General features: G+C 47.2%; 1 protein-coding gene across 1 annotated transcript; it reads right to left on the bottom strand.

Annotated features, from left to right (window-relative positions):
- Window positions 1-12951: 12951 nt before the first annotated feature.
- LOC8031887 (zinc finger protein 497) lies at window positions 12952-19456 on the bottom strand. The gene is made up of 2 exons (XM_029977653.4): window positions 18998-19456; window positions 12952-13671 (listed from the first exon to the last, which is right to left on the bottom strand). Exons 1-2 carry the CDS (start codon window positions 19338-19340, stop codon window positions 13367-13369), a joined length of 648 nt encoding a protein of 215 aa, XP_029833513.3. The 5' UTR covers window positions 19341-19456; the 3' UTR covers window positions 12952-13366.
- Between the last annotated feature and the right edge of the window lie 50 nt (window positions 19457-19506).

Below are 19506 nucleotides of genomic sequence, written 5' to 3'. Positions count from 1 at the left end.
TTTTGATCTGGATGAGCATCGTACCGGCGTGCGGTCGTGTATCATTACTGCGTGGGCACGTAAAAGACCCCAGGTTAGTAGTCGCACTGCACTGGCTAAATTGCTCATCTACAGCTGAGACACCAGACGCCCACTTAGGCAGACTAACTTCCGCCTGTACAAGCATACACACAATTTGCTTTAAAAAAAATAGAGTTGCACTTAGAGCCGGAAGAATTTTGTGCGTTCACTGCGTCATTCTCAACATGGCGTCGTATTGCGTATCGTGGGACTAGCTGGCTCGACGGTGATGGCGGCGGACGACGAACATGGGATCTCTATTTCAGAACTGTCGTTCGCAGTACCGGCGAATCTGTCTTCCTTCGAAAGATAAACTTTCGACCGATCAAGATAATTGGGATTCATTCCGTATGACAAACCAGACCACCAGGCCAATTTGCACGAAGACGTCGCCGAGTCGTCGCCCCTTCTCTTAGCTGAAGACATCGCTAGTCTTAGGAACACGACTTGGTAAGAGCTTGAAAAACACGCAGAAATCGAACACAAAGTGCGTACTTCGAGTTGAACGTGGATGCGTATGATTTCTTTACTATAGTGCGATGTGGCGAATGCGTGGTGCTGCCAGACTTCGAGCCTAGGGTGAGCTATTTCTTCAGGAAAATCGGAAGCAAACTTTCCGACCTACAGTCGACCATCTGTATAACTACGAGCTATAAGTTCCCCTTCGTCTGCCTGAATATTACGATGTTAAAACTATCGTATTTCGAGCTCCACGAAAGTAAGCTGCCTATGCACAAGTACTATGGGGGAAAAATGAAATGCGAACAGAGGAGCGCGTGGCTCGCGGTACAGGCTGCGCCGCCTGGAATTGAGCCTAGGGGCGAGGCTGCGTGGCCTACTTCGATGTGTTCACGCCCCTCGATTGGCGCTCCCCCAGCTTCGGCAGTGCGCCTCTCACTGCGCTGAAAGCTGTCACCACTATCTTTGCGTGCTCGGCGAGTGCGGCGAGCTTCTTTGCACCGCACACGCTGAGCCAGCAAAGATAGCGGTGATAGCTTTCAGCGCACTAAGAGGCGCACTGCTGAAGATTGAGGAGCGCAGAGGGAGGGGCGTGAACAAGTAGGCCACGCACCCTCGCTCCTAGGCTCACTTCCAGGCGGCGCAGCCTGTACCGCGAGCCACGCGCTCCTCTGTTCGCATTTCATTTTTCCCCGATAGTACATCCACAAGTCTATGTTGTGAGGAAGTGAATGTTCTGTCGGCAGCTGGCGCAACTCGGCAAGAAAATTGCCGACAGCTGTCTTTTGTTGGGCTTCATATAAAACTAATATTTAAAGCAACCATCAAACGATTTCCCAACTTTTTCCTTCTTAGCTTTAATCCTCAACTCAATATCGAATTCAGAAATCACGAGGTTGTGCCATGCTTGGGCATGGTGCGATGACTCCAAGATTCCACCGTGCTTTTTAAACACACCATAGAACGTGCCATTCGCATAAGTTCCGTCAGAGAACTTATTGGCCAGGAGCGCGTTAACAAAATTAAGTGGCTTAGCCAGTATTCTTTGGCATTTGAGGCTATAAAATATGACTTTGTGTGGGAGCGAATCGTAGGCCTTTTTGGTGTCTACAGCCAAGAGGATTCGTACTTGATAGTGCTTTGTGGGATATTTTAGAACTCCTGATTGAACTAATAGAAGGCTGTCATGTGTCCCGAGATGTTTTCTAAAACCGGTTTGTGCCGGATGAAAGATTTCTTTTTCTTCTGTTATCCAGTCGATACGGCCAAGAACCATTCTCTCCATTGGTTTACATATCACCGATGTAAGTGATATAGGTCTTGTGTTTTGCGGTGACGTTGGATTCTTTCCTGGTCTGGGAATTGGTTTCACACACAATAACTTCCAGTTATCTGGTATCGAACCTTGGTTCCATATTTCGTTTATCTATTCGAGTAATTTCTGTTTGACTTCCGTAGGTAAATTCCAGATCGTGCTTCCGTTGATCTGATCAAGTTCGGGTGTGCTTTTTGTTTTTCCTTTCTCCATCGCCGCCTCCAATTCCCAAGGTGTGAAACCTACATTACTCGGGTCGTTCACGTCGGCATCTTCGATGTCGTATATTTGTTTATCTAGTGTCTCTGCCGGTTGGGGGAAGAATATCGGCCAACTTTCTTCGGCAATCTTTTATTTTTTTAAAGGGGTACGGAAACCAAATTCTGGAGCTCATTTCTTTGTTTCAACACGACGCAGGTAGCAGCACAACCACAGAAACATAAATATTGCGCTAGAAAACGCAAGAAAACATATTTTAAAGTGAATTAAACGATAATCAAAAACCACCTGGTAGTTGGTTATGAAGCGTCAATGGAATGTCGTGACGGCAACATGCCTCTGAAAGCAGCGCCGCAGCGGTATGTCCGCTCACTGGTATAGATTGCCTAGGCCTGAACGCAATATCGAGGCGTCTTGGTGGAAAGAGCCAAAACGAAGTGAGCCACCTTGGTTCCAGCTCTCGCGCGACGTGCAAACGCGTGCTTCGGTTGTTCTCAGGTTTGGTGCGCGTGCTGGCCCCGCGATATCTACAGCCCTTGGGCACTTCGACAAAGCGAGATTGTAACGCGTTGACGCCTCCAAGTGGCAAAACTCGTCACTACGGTACGCTTGGTCGTCCGAGGCATGATGACGTCAAGACGTCTGCCGGATCTCCCGAGATGCATCGCGCTCCTCCATGGCTGATCTTGAAGCGCTCGCCAAAATCGCGGCATTTAGAGCATAAAATATAGCCATCTGCTCAAAATACGACCGTGCGATTATTCATTACAGGCTTAGCTGATCATATTGAACTCATTTCTTGATGTTTTCTCTATATTTCAAGTTTCGATTCCGTATCCCTTTAAATATTGACCGAGGGCCATGTTTGGTTTTTGGTTCTTCCGAACATGGCATTAAACATTGCACGTACCTTTGCAAGCGATGTATGCTCGTCAAACGATTCGCATAGTGAGAACCAGTTGTCTTGACTTAGTTTCCGCGAGTATTCTTTGACCTCAGTTGTTAACTCGTTGACAATATTGAGCGTATTGGGATTTTTAGTTGCTCTGTACTCATCGAGCTCTTTGGATTGTTGCTGCCACCAAGACAGGAGTTTGCTGTCTGGGGTTGGTGCGTCGCATTCGACTTGCCGCTTCTCGGTGGCCTCGTCTGTGGCCCTTAGCATGAGTTCGGTGAACTCTTCAATGGATTCGTCCTGTAAATCCTCGGTTACTTTCATTCTGAATCTATCCCGTATGACCGTTCTTGTTGTTCTTTTCCTCTTGTGCTTTGCGACGTTTTCGACCTGAATTTCTAGGGGGTGGTGGTCACTTCCCCACGTGTCTTTGATCAGTTCCCAGTTCGCTTTGATTTTCTGGGTAGTGAAAGTCAGGTCTGGTGTGGTATCTTCGTGTTTCTGAATTATGGCATATCTGGTGTTTACTGATAAGTCATTAATTAAGAGTAGATTTGCTTTTTCGTATGACTCTGCCAGTTTCTGTCCTCTGACGGAGGTTGGTCGGTAGTTCCATTCCGTGTTTGGAGCGTTAAAGTCTCCGCCGATTACCATCTCGTCGTTGGGAAAGGACCGCCTATTTTCTTGCATCCACGAATAGTCATCGTTCTTGTGTTCAAGGGTGCCTGATGTGGGGTACGTGAACACAAGACAAATTCTTTTGGCGCTTTCCTACTGAAAAAAATTATATGAATTTATTTCTGATATGTTTATTGGGCACCTTTTTCATATCAGAACATATTATTTCGTATCAGCTTCATGTGCCGCATATCAGTTACACTAGGTAGGTGGCGCTAGGTACCGCCCAATTCATGTGCTACAAAAAATATGTTTATTTACTCACGCCACCATGTAGATACATTACTACATTACACATACCACTAGCATCAGCTGAACATATGTATTGAGCGCAAACACATACACGGCGCAACAAATATGAATGCAATTCAGCGCACATAATAACTACTTCTGAAGTCTGCGTTTCCGCCTTTACACAGGTCGTGTAGTAAGTACGGAGTTCTTCGGCGACCACCTAAGCAATAAATAATATTATCAGCATGTTGGATTTTTTTTCAGTAATGTCGTACCTCTGAGGGTATTTTGAACGGCTGAGGGGATGAATCTCTTAATAAAAAGTAAACGCTTATGCCGTAATTATTCGAAATCCAGTAAACCAAGCCACTCCACTGCAGTTCCAAGCCACGTGTTTGCTTTCCCGTGCGGCACGTCGTATACTGAAAAAAGTTATATAAATTTATTTCTGTTGTGTTTATTGGACACATTCATATCACTTGGCATATGTTGCATATCAGTTCTTATAAGTCGCATATCAGTTGTTGGGTATTTCATATCAGTTTCATATATTGCATATCAGTTTCTGGATATTTCATGTCAGTTTCATATGTCGCATATCAGTTTTTGGATATTTCATATCAGTTTCATACATTGCATATACGTTTCTGGATATTTCATATCAGTTCTTATATAGATTCGTATAATTTTTTTTTTTTTAGTAGGGTTATCTCCGTTCGGACAGCTACGACGTCTTGAAAGGCATTGCACCACTTGCTGGTGTCTATTTTTGTGAAAGGGAGTTCCTTGTCGAGGTATATCCCGGCTTGTGCTTGTACTACATACGTACTCTTTTGTGTTTTTGTTTGTGGTGAATAGATGGTGCGAAAAATTTGTTTCAACTCCTTAAATACATGGTGTCACATTTCGTTTCTTGTATTAGTAGTGCATGTCGTGGGTTCTCCGCTAATCGCCAGTTGAGTTCTTCCCACTTCTGTTTCAGCCCTCTACAATTCCACTGTAGAATTGTTAAAGGGCCGCTCTTCATTTTCTTCTTATTTGGTGAGACCAGGTTGGGTCAGGTTATAGTCGTACGTTTCCATCCTCTTGTCAAATCCTCCGTGTGAGCTTGCATATGGGCTTGAATTTGGATTTGCAGCGTTTGCATAAACTTCATTATTTTTTCTTCCATCGTAGGGGTTTGTTATGTCGCGGTGTAATCGTCTGTGCTTGATTCGTTTCGGCCGATGTACTGGGTGTCGACCACAGTTACTGCTGCTGAGGTTTGTATTGCGACTGTGTTGGTGGTGGTGCTGAATATGACGTGAAAGACGAGCATCTGTCAACCCTGTCGATCTCCTCCTGCACCATGGCACTTTCTTTGCGTCTTTCCATCCCTGCTCTGAATAGATTCTTATCTTCATCTTTGAGTTTCTTCCTGCGTTTCATTTATTCTTTTCTCTTGTTGATTAGATGTAACGTCGATTCCCTGTGATCCTTCATTATATGTGCCAAGGTAGGCTGTGCGTTCGTCGCGGGATTCGGTGGTGCTTTGGGCTTGGGTGCTGGTGAGGTGCTCGTGTCTCATGACAGCTTAGGATAGTTGTTGTTTTGTGATCGCGTCCGAAGCATTTCAAGGCTGTTGATTCCTTCAAATTTGCTTCTCAGCCGTCCTCTTTGTTGGTTGTTGAGAAGGGGTGCCTTGGCTCTTTGTTGGAGTTTGAGGTCGGCCTGTGTCTTTGCTGGGCACAGCTGGTGTAACGCGACTTGATCGTTGCATTTGCAGTTGTAGCAATATAGTTTCTGGCACTTGTGACCTTCTTGACATAAATCCCCACAGTCCTTGAAGCGGGACTCATTTGTGCATATGCCGGCATTGTGGCCTAGGCTGTGGCGGTTAAAACACACGAACGACGACGAAGAGCTGTAGGGAGGAATGTATCTCACGGCGGTCCGCCGAATAAATGAATTTCCCAGTTTTGGCAAGCCCTCGACTAAAGAAGTATCACGACGTCTTCAGGACAACTTTCCGGATCCGCACACCCAATTTCCGGAATAGTGAGCAATTTTCCACAAATCTACGGGCCTTTTCGCTTTCGGTGCCACATTAGGCCTAACCGGCGCTTATGTCTGAGCCCAGGGGGGCTATGTTGCGCTTTTTGCACTCCCAGGAGACTAGGGAGAGGGAAGTGACGTCAACAACGCAGCAAATGCACATTGGATGTTGATTTTGTTTTCTTCTGTCAACATCCAATCTGCATTTGCTCTAGTCGTTGACGTCACTTCCCTCTTCCAAGTCTCCTGGGAGTGCAAAAAGCGCAACATAGCACCCCAGCCTCAAGCATCGGCGCTGCGAAAAGACGTACCCCGCACCCTGTAGAGCACCACCTCCCACATGTCGTCCGCGCCAGATAAACCGGCCATCAACCATGAAAAATTCTTTTAACAAAATAACGCTCAAGAAATTCCACGAGTAGAAATTACCTCACGGCCGCCGAAGTGAAGCCGACTCGCTGAGTCTGAGGACAGCCTTGATGACATGTTTGAAGACGCGGAAAACCAAGTAAGCGAAAATGTTGACGACTCGACTCGCAATGAAGGTTCCTGGAACAAAGAACAATGAGGAAGGAATCCCAAACAACCCACAGGACGCACCTCCAACGATTCGGCCTATAGAAATGCATCATATCAATCAAACCGAAAGGATCAAAGGACATCACGAAGATTCGTCCGAAAATATTCTACCAACAATTATTATGAGCCGCGGGAAGTGGGGTACTCGTAGATAGGCTGATCTTCACGACGAACGCAAAAACCAATTCCATTACAGTAACGCTATACGAACGCAAGCACTAGGAGAATATCCTCCGAATCAGCGAAATCGAGACAACAGATGGAACGGTGGAAGTAAACACGTACCAAGCAACGACTTGCTCGCTTCCACGTGGCGTTGTACACGGCATCGACCCCTCAGAACGCGTCGAGGACTTTCTTGAGAACTCAAACACAGACTACAAAGAGATACCCCAGGCGAGACCGCTCGAAAAAACAAACATATTTGTTGACGTTCGAGGGCGGCGGAATCCACGATTTGCAAAATGGTGCGTGCCGCCTATCGCGCAACGCCGGAAACTTCGACATTTTGGGTGCGAGGCTGGAAAGTGGTTGGAATACAACTAGGTTTCGCGATGCATGGTTAGGCTTGATACATTTGCGGCATAAAGTTCGTGCGCGCAGTCTGTTCCAAGCGTTGCCCCGAGACCCAGATTGAATAGTGTGGAAAATTCCCCCAGGAGCGTACAAAAACTACGTACCCGTGACGAAATGTGTGCTGCAGATCCGTCAGTGCTCGTGTGGCTGCCATGGTGAGGCGTCGATGTTCCTTCTCCTCACGACAACTATCCAAGCCTATCTTGGCAGGATACTGCCTGCCGCAGACGGAAATTTAAAAAAGAACTGGGCGTTCTATTTACAATAAATGTAATTCGCGCAACCATACGAAATACAGTGCGCCGGCATGGCGACAAGCAAAAGCGACTCGCGAGCTTTCTTCGTCCTCGCTCACGGTATGGTGCCTGGATCGCGTCTTTGACTGATGTGTTTAGCGTCCTATCCCGCCCGTACATCAAAAGTGGTCCCAAAGTGGCCACAAATGACGTCACAAAAGTCGGGGTGTCATGCTGTTGCCTGTCGCGATCCTGGCGGTTGGCCGCAGAAATGCTGGCGAAAAGCACTAGTGAACGCGAGTGTCGCTGTCGTCACGGCGTCTCAGGCGTTCGAACTTCCGGCTGCTCTAGCTTCCGTGAACTGCCACAGTGGAGAGCGATCTGCAGCAGGACAGGCGTCTGCTATTTGTACCACAACTGTTGGGACGCCGCCAGGGTCGCGACCGGCGACAGCATGACACTTTTATGGCGTCATCAGGCGGAAATCGAGGGACCACTTTTTTGGCTACGGTAAACACACCAGTCGGAGACGCGTTCCAGGCACCATACTCACGGTGTCTTCGCTTCCGCGCCTCTGCCGCAGCCTAGGAATAGCCGGCACGCCTATTTGTTTTCCAACCAAACAGGGGGCGCTAGGGACACGCTCTGCTCGCGCATGTGCAGCAGCTTTTTTGGAAATTGTGGATTCTGGAAAAAAAGATAGTACGAAAAACTCATCAGGGTCCCATCAGCCGCTGCGCGTCAGTTTCAACGACCGCCACAAGATGGCGCTACGTGCCCGTGCCGCCTAGAGTTCCTCGATATGATTCTTGTGCCGCCTAGTGCCCCGCCAGTGCGCCGATAGAACTAACCGCCGCAACCCCATGCCACTACGGGCCCCGCGCCCCGCGCCGCTTAAAACGGAGAGAGAGAAAGCGTTGTGAATGAACATGGGGGGGAGGTGGGAGGGTCAATAGTGTATGCGCACTGGGCGCTTTTGTCACTGGCTCTCGGGGGGTGGGGGTTATGGGGAGAATCGGACACGTCGGCGCGCGCTCGGAGGCTTCTGATCGTCTCGCTGCCGACCATCATGCCGTCGCCTCCATCATCCACATCGTCGGCGGAGCTTCTGCTCGTCTCGTCGCCGACGAATATGGCGCCGCCTCTAGCATCCACGTTGTCGGGGGGCCTTCTACGTTTTCGCATTCACAAGTTATAAGTGCTTAGATGTCCCTCGAGCTTTTTGTTTGCTGGTTTTATTTTCTGAATTGGTGCACCAAGGGGAAGACCGATGTGGTTGTTTTTAAGCACCCAAAATAAATATATTATTTTTATTATTATTATTATTATTTTTATTATTATTATAATTATTATTATTATTATTATTATTATTATTATATGAAACCGAAACCTAGAAACTCGTCCAAAGACATTTTTAACAACATCGTGAAATGCTGTGCGTGCCTCACATAGTGGTAGTATAGGTAGATTTTGGAGTTTTGAATGATTGACATCAAGGTTTTAATTGAAACCGTACCATTAAAGCTAATAATTAAAATTTTAATTATTGAAATAAATAATTTTTAAATTATACCGAACGCTAATTATCTTCCTTAGTGGTATTTTGGAACATACCACCGCGGCATATATATATATTTTTTTTTCCTGTGTGATTTGAAGTTTTCGCAGCAGCGATCGATTTGGCCTGCGTTTCTGAAAACACCCGGTAGAAGCTCCCAAATGATCTTACTTCACATGTTTGAATCGTGAAAAGTGCCTGGAAGGCTGTGGTGTTTATACTAGATTATACAAACCTTTGAGAAACCCTTCATTGTTGCATCTCTATTATTCTCGACACTTTGTTTTTTGTTTGCTCTTGGTATTAATGCTCTATTTCCTATTTACTCTAGTTTGTTTTCGCTAGTAGTAGAAATATGTAGTTTTAACTTTTCCTTAAATACTTTTCGAATGTTTTGCAATTTTTTTTCCAAGTCCTCTCTGTCTATAAGAGTTGGGCAATTTTTGCGAGATCGCTCATGTGCTTCAGCGGCGGGGGACGGCGGGCGGTAGCGGACGCTGCCTTGGATGGTTTCTTGTGTGTCACGTGCAGCTCGAACGAGGGCTTCCACAGTGTCGAACTGCCACTTCTGCAGGTTAACGTGGTAAGGAGTGTGGCAATGGCAAATGATGCAAGCCACCCTTTCAAACTGGGGAGCGGCTTGCCCGGCTCTTTTGTAAAGTTCCTGCATGGCGTGGATATAGCTCGCAAGGTCGTCTTCCGGGTGCTGAGTACGTCGTTCGAGTTCCCGCTGGACTCAGAACTCGCTTCGTCTCGTGCTTGCTTGCAAGGCCAGGGGGAGGATCCGCTGCAGCACGGAGGCTTCTGAGGCGCCGGACGGTTTTGCGCAGACTTCCAGCAAACTTGCTGTCGTCGAAGCCCTTGTAGACTAGAACCGTGAGCCGGGGTGGAACTCCGGCTCACGGAGCCGCTGGTCACTCCTTCCTCGCGTGCCGGCTGCCAGGCGCTCTGTCACCAGGTAGGGAGTAGCGGCCAGCGTCGTCCTGGTCCATGAGGACCAGGACGTCGACGGCTGACAGCTACGGGACTTTCGGCTCCACGTCACTAAGGGGTCTTTGGGACCAGACTGTAGTTTTAGTGGCATGGAACGAAAGGAAAAAAAAGTGAACGCATGGGGAGGACAAAACGGGGCCGAAAAACGAGATGAAAAGGCAGAGTGATAACGAAAAAAACAGGAGGCGTGAAAAAGGAATATTTCCTCCTTTAATGACGGAAATACTGCTCTTTTTTTTTTTTTTTTGTAAGTGTGGTTTCGTTGAAGACGTTCAGCGGAAGATGCTGCAAGACCCGCCGACATTTCATTCAGGTACAAGAAGAAGCAGACACAGATAACTGGATGAAGGGTTGGCGCACAGGAGAAACCCCTATCTACTAACACAAACAAATCGTAGATAAAATACCCCTTTGTTTTTACTGAAGTCTATGCAGCCCTTGCCTGGTGAAATCTTTGGCTAGATAATACAGCTTCTTAGCACATCGTTTTATCGCCCCGATAACGACACCCGATAACGATGCGATGCATGCCCAAGGCCGCCAGAGGGGAGCGCGGGCATCATTATCGGAGCCAAAATACGATCTGCTAAAACTCTCTAATGTCATGAAGGAAGGACGCAGTCTTCAACACCGTGGCAAACCCGGATCGTAACGACACGTACACAGGAAACGAGGCACTCTCGGCCGCTTGCAGTCAAAACGTCGCTGGGCGTGTTGACAATCTAGTCCTTCTTCTATTGTGGTATGTTTTTTTGTTTTTTTTCATGCGAAATCATTAAGTTTTTTATGGAGCGAGCTGACGACATCACTTTGATGCTCAAAAACGGCCCCTGGTTTTCCCGATCCTTCGGTTCCATTGGCTGACACGCGTCGACGGGGCTTCCATTCGCCGCTGCGCTCGTCGATTTCCACGACCCCTCACCCCATGGCGCCGCGTATCCATCAGCGCGCCGTTAACACGGAGCGTCCAAAGTCTAAGTGCCCAGGGGAGAACGCGCGCTGACCGGCGACGAAAAGTACGCAGCAGACGAAAAAGAGAGCGGACGAGCGGCCTGCATGCTTTCGCATTCACATCTCATAAGGAATGATTAGGTGTACCTCGATCTTTTTTCCAGTTCTTTAGAGGTTAAAAAAAATTGTCCAGCGTTGGTGTAAGAAAAAAACTTAAAGCTTAAGAAAAAACTTAAGAAAAACTTAAAGCACTTTTTTACTGGTTTTTAATTTGCACCAATCCTGAGCGCACTGACCGTAGTAACGTAATGTAACTTTTCTTTTCTCGAATTTCGCTTTATATTAAAAGTTATAGGCCAATTAAAATCACAAAAACAAGCAAAAAATAACCTCCCTCATGACGTCCTTGGTTGCTTGAGTGGCCGTGAACTAGAGGAGGGATAGTCAGCTCAGCGAGCACTCACGGCTGCCGCACTGCGTGTCGACGGCGCGAGAGGGCGCCACTAAAGCGTGTTCTGGATAGGCTGTATACAGCGGGCAGCCAGAGCGGCTGTCATTGCATTTGCTGCGCGATTAAACACTAATTCGGCATGACACTTTATTGGCCACAAACGACAGCAAACACAGGGTAAAGACCAGTTCAGAATGGGAGCCACTTCACGCTGCCGTACCGCGAAATGGCCAAAACGCAAGATAAAGCTACGCGCTGAAGGCCTTCGGAACGCTCGGAGCCGGTCGGATCCTCCAGTACGTAAACGACCGCAGCGCCGCCGCGTACATCCGGGATCTTTCCGTGTCGGCGCCTGATCCTACTACTCTTTTCTAGCATGCGCCGCCTTTTCCATCGCATTGGTGGCGGGTATGTGGACGGGTCATTTCTTCTTTCCGTACTTTATAAACTGCATATTTTTCTTTTCTTATCTAAAATACTGAACAAAAACTACTTTTATAAATAATTGAAACCGTTCGCGCCACTTCTGTTTTGTATTTCGACTAAAAAGAAGCTTCGAGCGGCTCTGACCAGTAGTATGCCCAGGACCAAAGACGTCACATTTCGCGCGCTTTCAATACCGCGGGTCGCCCCCGTCGGTGGAGGAGGTTTCCGCGTCGTCCGGTTAAAATATGACGCACTGATATTTAGTTACTCTCTCCGTGCCCGCTGGCTTGCCCGAACCCCAAGAGACGTGGAAACCGCAAAAAAGGTAGACGCTTAAATATGGTTGCAGGGCCCCTTTAATAAGGGCCCCTTTAATAAGTTTAGCTCTTTCGGAAACATATAAGTGATTACAGGTAAATAGTCATCGAACTACAGCGAACGTTACCACAAAAAACATAATTAACTTAAGCGTTAAGAAGTAACTATAAAATGTAACTGATTACAATTTACAAGTAATCAGTTACATGTAATAATAATAATTGGGTTGTGTGTGTGTTTATACAGCCTAGAACTTGGTCTGCCTCACAGGGGCGACGAGTCTCCCAGCTGTAGATGAGAAATTTAGCCAGTGCGGTACAGCCGCTAGCCTGGGGTCTTTAACGTGCATCACGCAGTAGTGATACACGACCGCACGCCGGTACGATGCTCATCCAGATCGAAACGGGCAGGGGTGGGGCTCGAACCCAGGATCCCTGGGTTCTGCAGCGCGAGCTTTCGCTCCACGTGCTCCGAGCTGGTGTGCGCTAGACCACTCGACCACCGATCCCCCCCCAGTTACATGTAACTCGTTACGTACGCGTTTTCTCGCAGATGAGCTGCTCAATGGTTTACATAACCTTATCTTAGACTGGTAAGAGGCAGATCTATCCTCGGTAACGCCGAACGCAGACCCTGCGTTCGGTGTTAGAACGCCAGGCCCTCCACGATGAGCGGACGAGGGTTTTGCTCGCTCCGATTGGAGAAAGCCAGTGGGTAAAGAAAAAGCAGCTAGTGTTTACATCTACCCACTAATTCTTCCAATGAGAGCTCGTCGCTCTGACATCGCCGGAGCCTCTCATTTCCTCCCTTTCCCAATTTAGTTCCGCAATATGGTTATAGATTTTTTTTTTTTTCACGAGGGTGCAGCCATTTAGAATGTCGTCACTTCTGATGTGCGGTAAAACGTCGTTTTGATCTCTCCGCGTCGTTGGAAGGTGTTTACAAAGAATTCGCGATTGTCATACATTCTTGTTTTGCTTCACCTCTATTTAAATTTTTTTCCCATATTCCAAATTGAAAATTTTATTATTTGTTCGTCCCGCATACCAGACACCGAGCCCACGTGACTGAGAACGACAGGAAAAAGAACACGTCCATAATCCAAAGTTCAGCCTCTGGCGCGCGCACAATCCCTCCAATGTCCTTCCAATGAGCGTGCAAATTCCAGGCTCACAATACGGGGAAGCATAGCAGAAGGTAGATGCTCGCGCTGGATGCGGGGGCAACTAAGTGGTCGACATGATCGCTGTTCTATCCCTGCCAGTGACGATAGTAAGGCCTGTAATATATTTCGCCACCTCGTCTCAGCTTACACGGCATACGCTTACGATAAACCACATCACAGATGATGGAACAGCTGCAGTCGCTCTCAAATCTTGGCACATTATTCCAAGCCCACGGCGTGAGACGCCTTGCGGATACAGTGTGCCGTCCACTGGTGCCTGGTCAGGGCGTCCGTCCGCGTGTACTTGTGACCGCAGCCTGGCTGCCGGCACATGTACACTTTCTTCTCGGAGTCCTTGAGGTGCGTGTTGCGGTGCTTGTTGAGGTGGTCCTTGCGCCCGAACCGCTTCTTGCACACGTCGCACGCGTGCGGCTTGTCGCCGCTGTGGATGCGGCGGTGGCGTGTGAGTTCCTCGTTGCGCGCGAAGGCGCGCGAACAGGCCCCGCACTTGTACGGTCTGTCCCCTGAAAGAGCGAGTTCAAAGTTGTCTTGGCGCGTGGTCGACGAACCTTCTCTCCAAGTAATATCCTAGTAAGGAATAGCTTATGAAACGTCGCGCGTGGCTGACAATGTGCTTACTTCCAGCTTCGTGATCTGTTCTCCGGTCTTCGTTGCGATCAATGCCACACTCCCATTGGCTGTGAAGCGATAATGAGATGCATGGAACCTTGCCGCGCTATGCGTATCTTCGATGTCAAAGACTATGCGGAGTGCAAGTTCGTGTGCTTCTTGTGTAGGGATTGGGGCTAGGTCAGAACGCCGAGCTCTGATTGGCTGTGATTGAAATACAGTGGGTAGACCTCAAAGCAAGCTGCCTTGAAACCTACCCACTATCCCTCAATCAGAGCCAATCAGAGCACGGCGATCTGAAGTCGCCCCAAACACCTGCAAAAGAAGCAGAGAAGCAGACGAAATTGCGCTCCGCTCAATCACAGAGAGATTTATAAATGTAGGGAGTGGCTTATTTTGCAAACCCTTGTTGCTTCGTGATTTGCTCTTTTTTATAATTTTGATAGTCGAATACCCCGACTTCATCCGCTGTGGGGCAATAATTAAATGCCCGTGTTCAGCCACACCCTTCGTTTCTCAAGCCACCAGTCACTAAATCCACGGGCATGAGTCACAGTCATGTCATTAGAGGGTCACCCCCGCACCATTTGTCGTAAAACAAGGGTATATATAAGCTAATCTAGTTAACAAAGTGCAGGACAAATGTTGGCATGGGTATCCTTAGCTGGTAGAGTTACCGGGCTCAAATTTTTTGAGCGTGGCTTACTGAACAGAATGCAAGGAGATGAAAACGCATTATTCCTATGCAGAGGAAGAAAAACGAAAGCAGAAATACTGGGTTCATGCTGCTACTTACAGATAATACCAAATATGCGTGAATCTGCTAGATGTGCTTTTTTGTGTTAATCTGGAAAAAGCTAAGCTTTTATATTTTTGTTTTATGCGGTGAAACCTGTGAGTAGCTGGGTCAACGAGAAGGCTTCTGCCCCTGTTTCTCACAACTCATACAAATAAAACAGTTTGCTTCTTCTGATTTGTTTATAACAAGCTGCACTCACGAGCATTTTAATATATTAAATTCACCCCTTATAGATACTGTATTGATAAACTTCCATTGCACCGAATTTATCTAACGATTAGTATGATAATTTAACGATTAAATAACACAAGGGAACATCCTGCAGACTCATCTCCACAACGCAGTGGTGGCGTCTCACAGACGACTAATAAATATTTTGAAAAGCAGATTTGCTAAATCTTTTCTTGTTAGTAAACTACAGCTTGTAAACTAACACATATAAGGCATTTTAGACGTCTCGAAAAAATCGCTATTTCAATGTATCATGCTACAGAGGTGCAAGCAAATAATAAAAGTTTATATTGCAAAAAAATATATCGTTGAAATGAAAAAAAGAACTGTTTTTGGCAATCTACGCCACTATATCACAGACGACACACGCGTATGGGACAAGTGCTGCCGATAGATGGCGTAAATCGCGTCAAAAAACCTCCGGCCAATTCCAAATTGCTTTGCGTCGCCCCCCCCCCCCCCCCCCAAAAAAAAAACAAAAAACAAACAAACAGGGGAAGAGTAATGAAAAAACGGTTAAAGTGCAGGCGAGCTGGTGGATATTTACCATGATGGAACTTAACCCGAGACTTTCTCTTCTCTTTCTCTTTTGAGACGTTCTCTTCTTCACTTGTCTCTGTCCCTTCTACTTTTAAGTTTCTTTTTCTACCCCAGTCTCGGGTTAAGTTCCATCAAGGGAAAGAGTAGCGTTGCAGGCGTCGATGTCGGCGGACATCGACGTCGACAGCGACGTGGCTCCCTCGACGCGACGTACGCATTCTGTCGGCCACACTTTTCCTTACGGATGCATCGTCTGTAAAGTGGGAACGCAAATTGCCCAGAACAATTTTTTTTCAACGAGGTAAGTTTTATTTTTGATTGTTGTCACTCTAAACGTTCACTACATGCTTGCACCACTGTACTAAACTCCAGCGCGATACGTTGCGAGACGGATTTTGGCGTGACTTCAAAAGCGCCTTAAAAGCGTTAGTTTACATGCTGTAGTATTCGGAGGCGCGCGCATGCGCAGTTCAAGCAAATCCCTCAGTTTAGGCAAGTCGGTAGTTCAAACCGCGAACGCGCTATGGAAGCGTCTCACCAAATTTATGAAGGTCGATTGTCTGGAAAATTTTCTCGAAAACATTTTCATTTGAGCGTGTCCGATGCCATTCGTTAATTTGATCCCTAATACCCTCAAGTTCTTATTACTGTTCAAGATGAAACACTAGTTAGGAGATGTAGGGACCCGCAGCTTCCTACAGGTGACTTTGACATTCAGCGGAGAAATGGTGACTAATAGTTTTCCCAAGATAAAGTAATACCTAATTTAAACAGTGGTGCTGCTTGCGTCCCCATCGATCGAAACGACTGTTACGAAAAAGTCATCAGAATAAAAAAATAAAGACGTTTACAATCCCCGTTAACGCCTAATTAGAGCGCAGTTCTTGAGGAGGAGGAGGGAAGCTACGGAGAGGAGGCTCTGCCCCTCTTCCTCCCCTGCTCGCCTCCCATTTAGGGGAAAGTCTTCCCGGCTAAATTTAGCGGGAAAATTTCCCCGCTAAATTTAGCGGGAAAATTTTCTATAAATTTAGCGGTGAAATTTTCACCTTAAATTTAGGGGGTAATTCTGGCGCTAAATGTAGCGCAGAATTTTTTTCGCTAAATAGAGCGGGGAAATTTTTTCCTAAATTTAGCGGGGAATTTGCTTCCTAAATTTAGCAGGGGAATTTTTTTTTTTTGCTAAGTTTAGCGGGGAATTTTCCCCGCTAAAATTTCCACTAAATTTAGCGGTGAAATTTTCACCCTAAATTTAGGGGGTAATTTTCTCGCAAAATTTAGCGCAGAATTTTTTACGCTAGATTTAGCGGGGAAATTTTTTCCCAAATTTAGCGGGGAATTTTTTTCCTAAATTTAGCGGGGAAATTTGCCCATAATGCGCTGCGCGGTTACGCCGCCGCCGCTCAAGCCGGAAACGGGCGCCGAATGACGCGTTTACACTTGCGGATTCGCGGGCGGATCTGCGCAAGCGGAAAGTGGATTTCTTAGCCGGGTCGCAAAATTGACTCGTCCCTGCCGCAAAATTTGGATCAGTCCGGGATACATATTCAGATTTTCTGCCAGTGATGTGTCCATTTCACCACCCGGTTCTAAAATCCACTCTCCGCCTGCGCGAATCCGCCAGCGAATCCGCAGGTGTCAGCGCGCCATAAGAGCTGCGTTCTTAGGCGCCCGTTTGTATACGGACAGCATGGTAAGTTCGCAATACGACAACTACCGGATCGTGAAAGGGTCTTCAGGTTCTTCTGGTGTACTTGTTGTGGCTGTCATTTTAGTCATTGTAGACGCAACCGACGCAAATGTTTGCAGCAGGCTTTAAAACTACACAAGAAATTCAAATTGCCTACGATTCTGGTTAAACCCAATTTTTTTTTTAATAGAGAGTTTTAGTAGATCGCACGCTGCAGAAAGCAAGCCCAGCGGGCGCGTGCCCAATGCACGCTTCGAAGCGAATGAACGAGCTCCCGCTAGCAAGAACTTAGCTAAAGGTCTACTAAAAGTGCCTTCTATCTTCCGAGTGCGGACCGGCCGTTAGATCAGCACACTGTCATAGCGAGAAGCAGGGATAACAAAAATAATCGGCGCGTGCGCAAAAGGTACATATCGACGTGAGCGTCGTCTGGGTCATGCTTGTGATATCCTTGAGGCAACAGCCTAGCAGAGGACGCGCGCGTTGGCACACGTCGTTTGCGCACGCGCGTATCTCGTTGATTTCGGCGCTTCACGGTCGGATAAGGCGCTGACCAAGCGGCAGGTTCGTGCTCGCTCAATGTTATTAAACAATCACGAGGTTATACATTAGGCAGACAAAGAGTGCCTAGTGACGGATTGGCAGTTATTGGCATTAATGAACTTCGCGATCTTGGTGCGGAGTGACTAGCCCCGTCCCGATAGCTTCGTGCGTTAGGTTGCGCGCGTTTCTCTTGTTCATAACGGGGCCCCTTTGTGCCACTAAATATGCTGCTCCTCACAGTAACAAAATTTGAGCCATTTTTTTGCTTAAAAAGATTGTCCGCAAAATAAAAAGAAGCTTTTTTTCAGAGTTAATAATTTATGTTGTCATTGTTTTTTAAGACTATCTTCCACACAATATCCGAATTTCTAATCCTCTGCTGCGCAAGTACTTCAATCTTAAACAGAGCCCAACGGCTCAGATTGCACCCGCAAAACACATGTCGTTTTTGCTGAAAAACAGCGGAAGCGCTGACGTAACGTCATGCAAAGGCTACGACCGCTCTTGGCAGCTGTTTAAAGAAAACAACCGCGTTCTGAGAAAGACGAGATTCACGGTTTTGAGTGCAGCTCAGTTCTTCGATGATGATCTTAGTGCGCATTATCAACCATGTTGATCAAGACGGGGATTTTTTCACAATTCAAGTTAAGGGGGGTTTTGAGTGTGGCACGACAGACAATCCGTTGTCCCACGCGTGGGACAACGGATTGTCTGTCGACAACGTTGGTTGCGACCATCATATCAGGCGTCCGCGGACGCCTGATATGATGGTCGCAACCAACGTTGTCGAATAAGTGAACGCCTGCGACACTGACGTTTCCATGTCTGATGTGACGACACGACAGCACCAGCAATACATTCTTGCGGAATTAGGCGTAGAGTTTTTGATTTTCATTATTCACTTAGAAAATATTGAGGCGCCTTTTAAAGAAACAAATATCATAACTGAGAAAAAATCGCGAGGGTGCAAGCGAGCTAGTGAATATTAACCATGTTGAATTAACCCGAGACAAGGGTAGAGAAGAAACATCAAAACATAGAAGGGACAGAAAATGATCATAACTGACTATATTTAGGCCTACTCTACGTGACCAGAGCAAAAACTTAGTAACTTCCGTATATCTCCGGACAATCCCTTTATCATCACTCTTGCAAGTAAATCTGAAGCTTGATCTGGAATAGCAGCAATCGCCGCTTCGTGCTCCAGAATTGCTAAAAATAAAAGTCCGCTATAAAGTGAAATATTTTCACATGAGGTTTTCCACAGCGTACCTAAGGCACAAAAGGCCGCCTCCTCGACACGTCACTATCTCCTCTTGCACCCGCCTCCATGAGGAAAGAAATTACTACACTGAACAGAATAACGGTGAATGAAGTTTGTGCACTTCGTATGTCTCTCTATCCTGCCCGAATATCCTACCTGTGTGTATCCGAATGTGCCCGGCAAGCTGTCCGTTGTTCAGGAACGGCACACCGCAGAAAGTGCACTGCAGGCGCCTCACCCGGACCGGTCGAAAGGCCGAGTTGGCGGACGGAGTGAGTCCCACAGACGCTGCGGCCAGCGAGCGTACAGACCCTCCCGTGCCCCGCCAGGCAGTCACCTCCGAGACTTGGCTCGTGAAAGGCCTCCAAAAAGTGACGTCTCGCTTTGCCTCACCGCAGAAGTCGGAGTTCCAGGCGGCCTCCGGCCCAGCAGGACAGACTCCCTCCAGCGAACCAGTGGAGACGTCATCGTGACCATAGGCGAACGGGTACCCTTCCATCGACAGTAAAACAACGTCCGTCGGAGGACAGCAGAGCCGACGCGGCGCAAAGCATAATCTTTCCGATTATGGGGTTTATGGGGGCTTATTTTGGGGCGTGATGCGAAGCAACAATTGACGACCGCCCTCCTTTTGCCCTTTTTTTTTTAACGAGCCTGCCCACTCG

Source organism: Ixodes scapularis, unplaced genomic scaffold (genome assembly GCF_016920785.2).
Source record: "Ixodes scapularis isolate PalLabHiFi unplaced genomic scaffold, ASM1692078v2 PGA_scaffold6__148_contigs__length_123643588, whole genome shotgun sequence".
Lineage (NCBI taxonomy): Eukaryota > Metazoa > Arthropoda > Arachnida > Ixodida > Ixodidae > Ixodes > Ixodes scapularis.
This window is presented reverse-complemented; position numbering and strand designations above follow the sequence as displayed.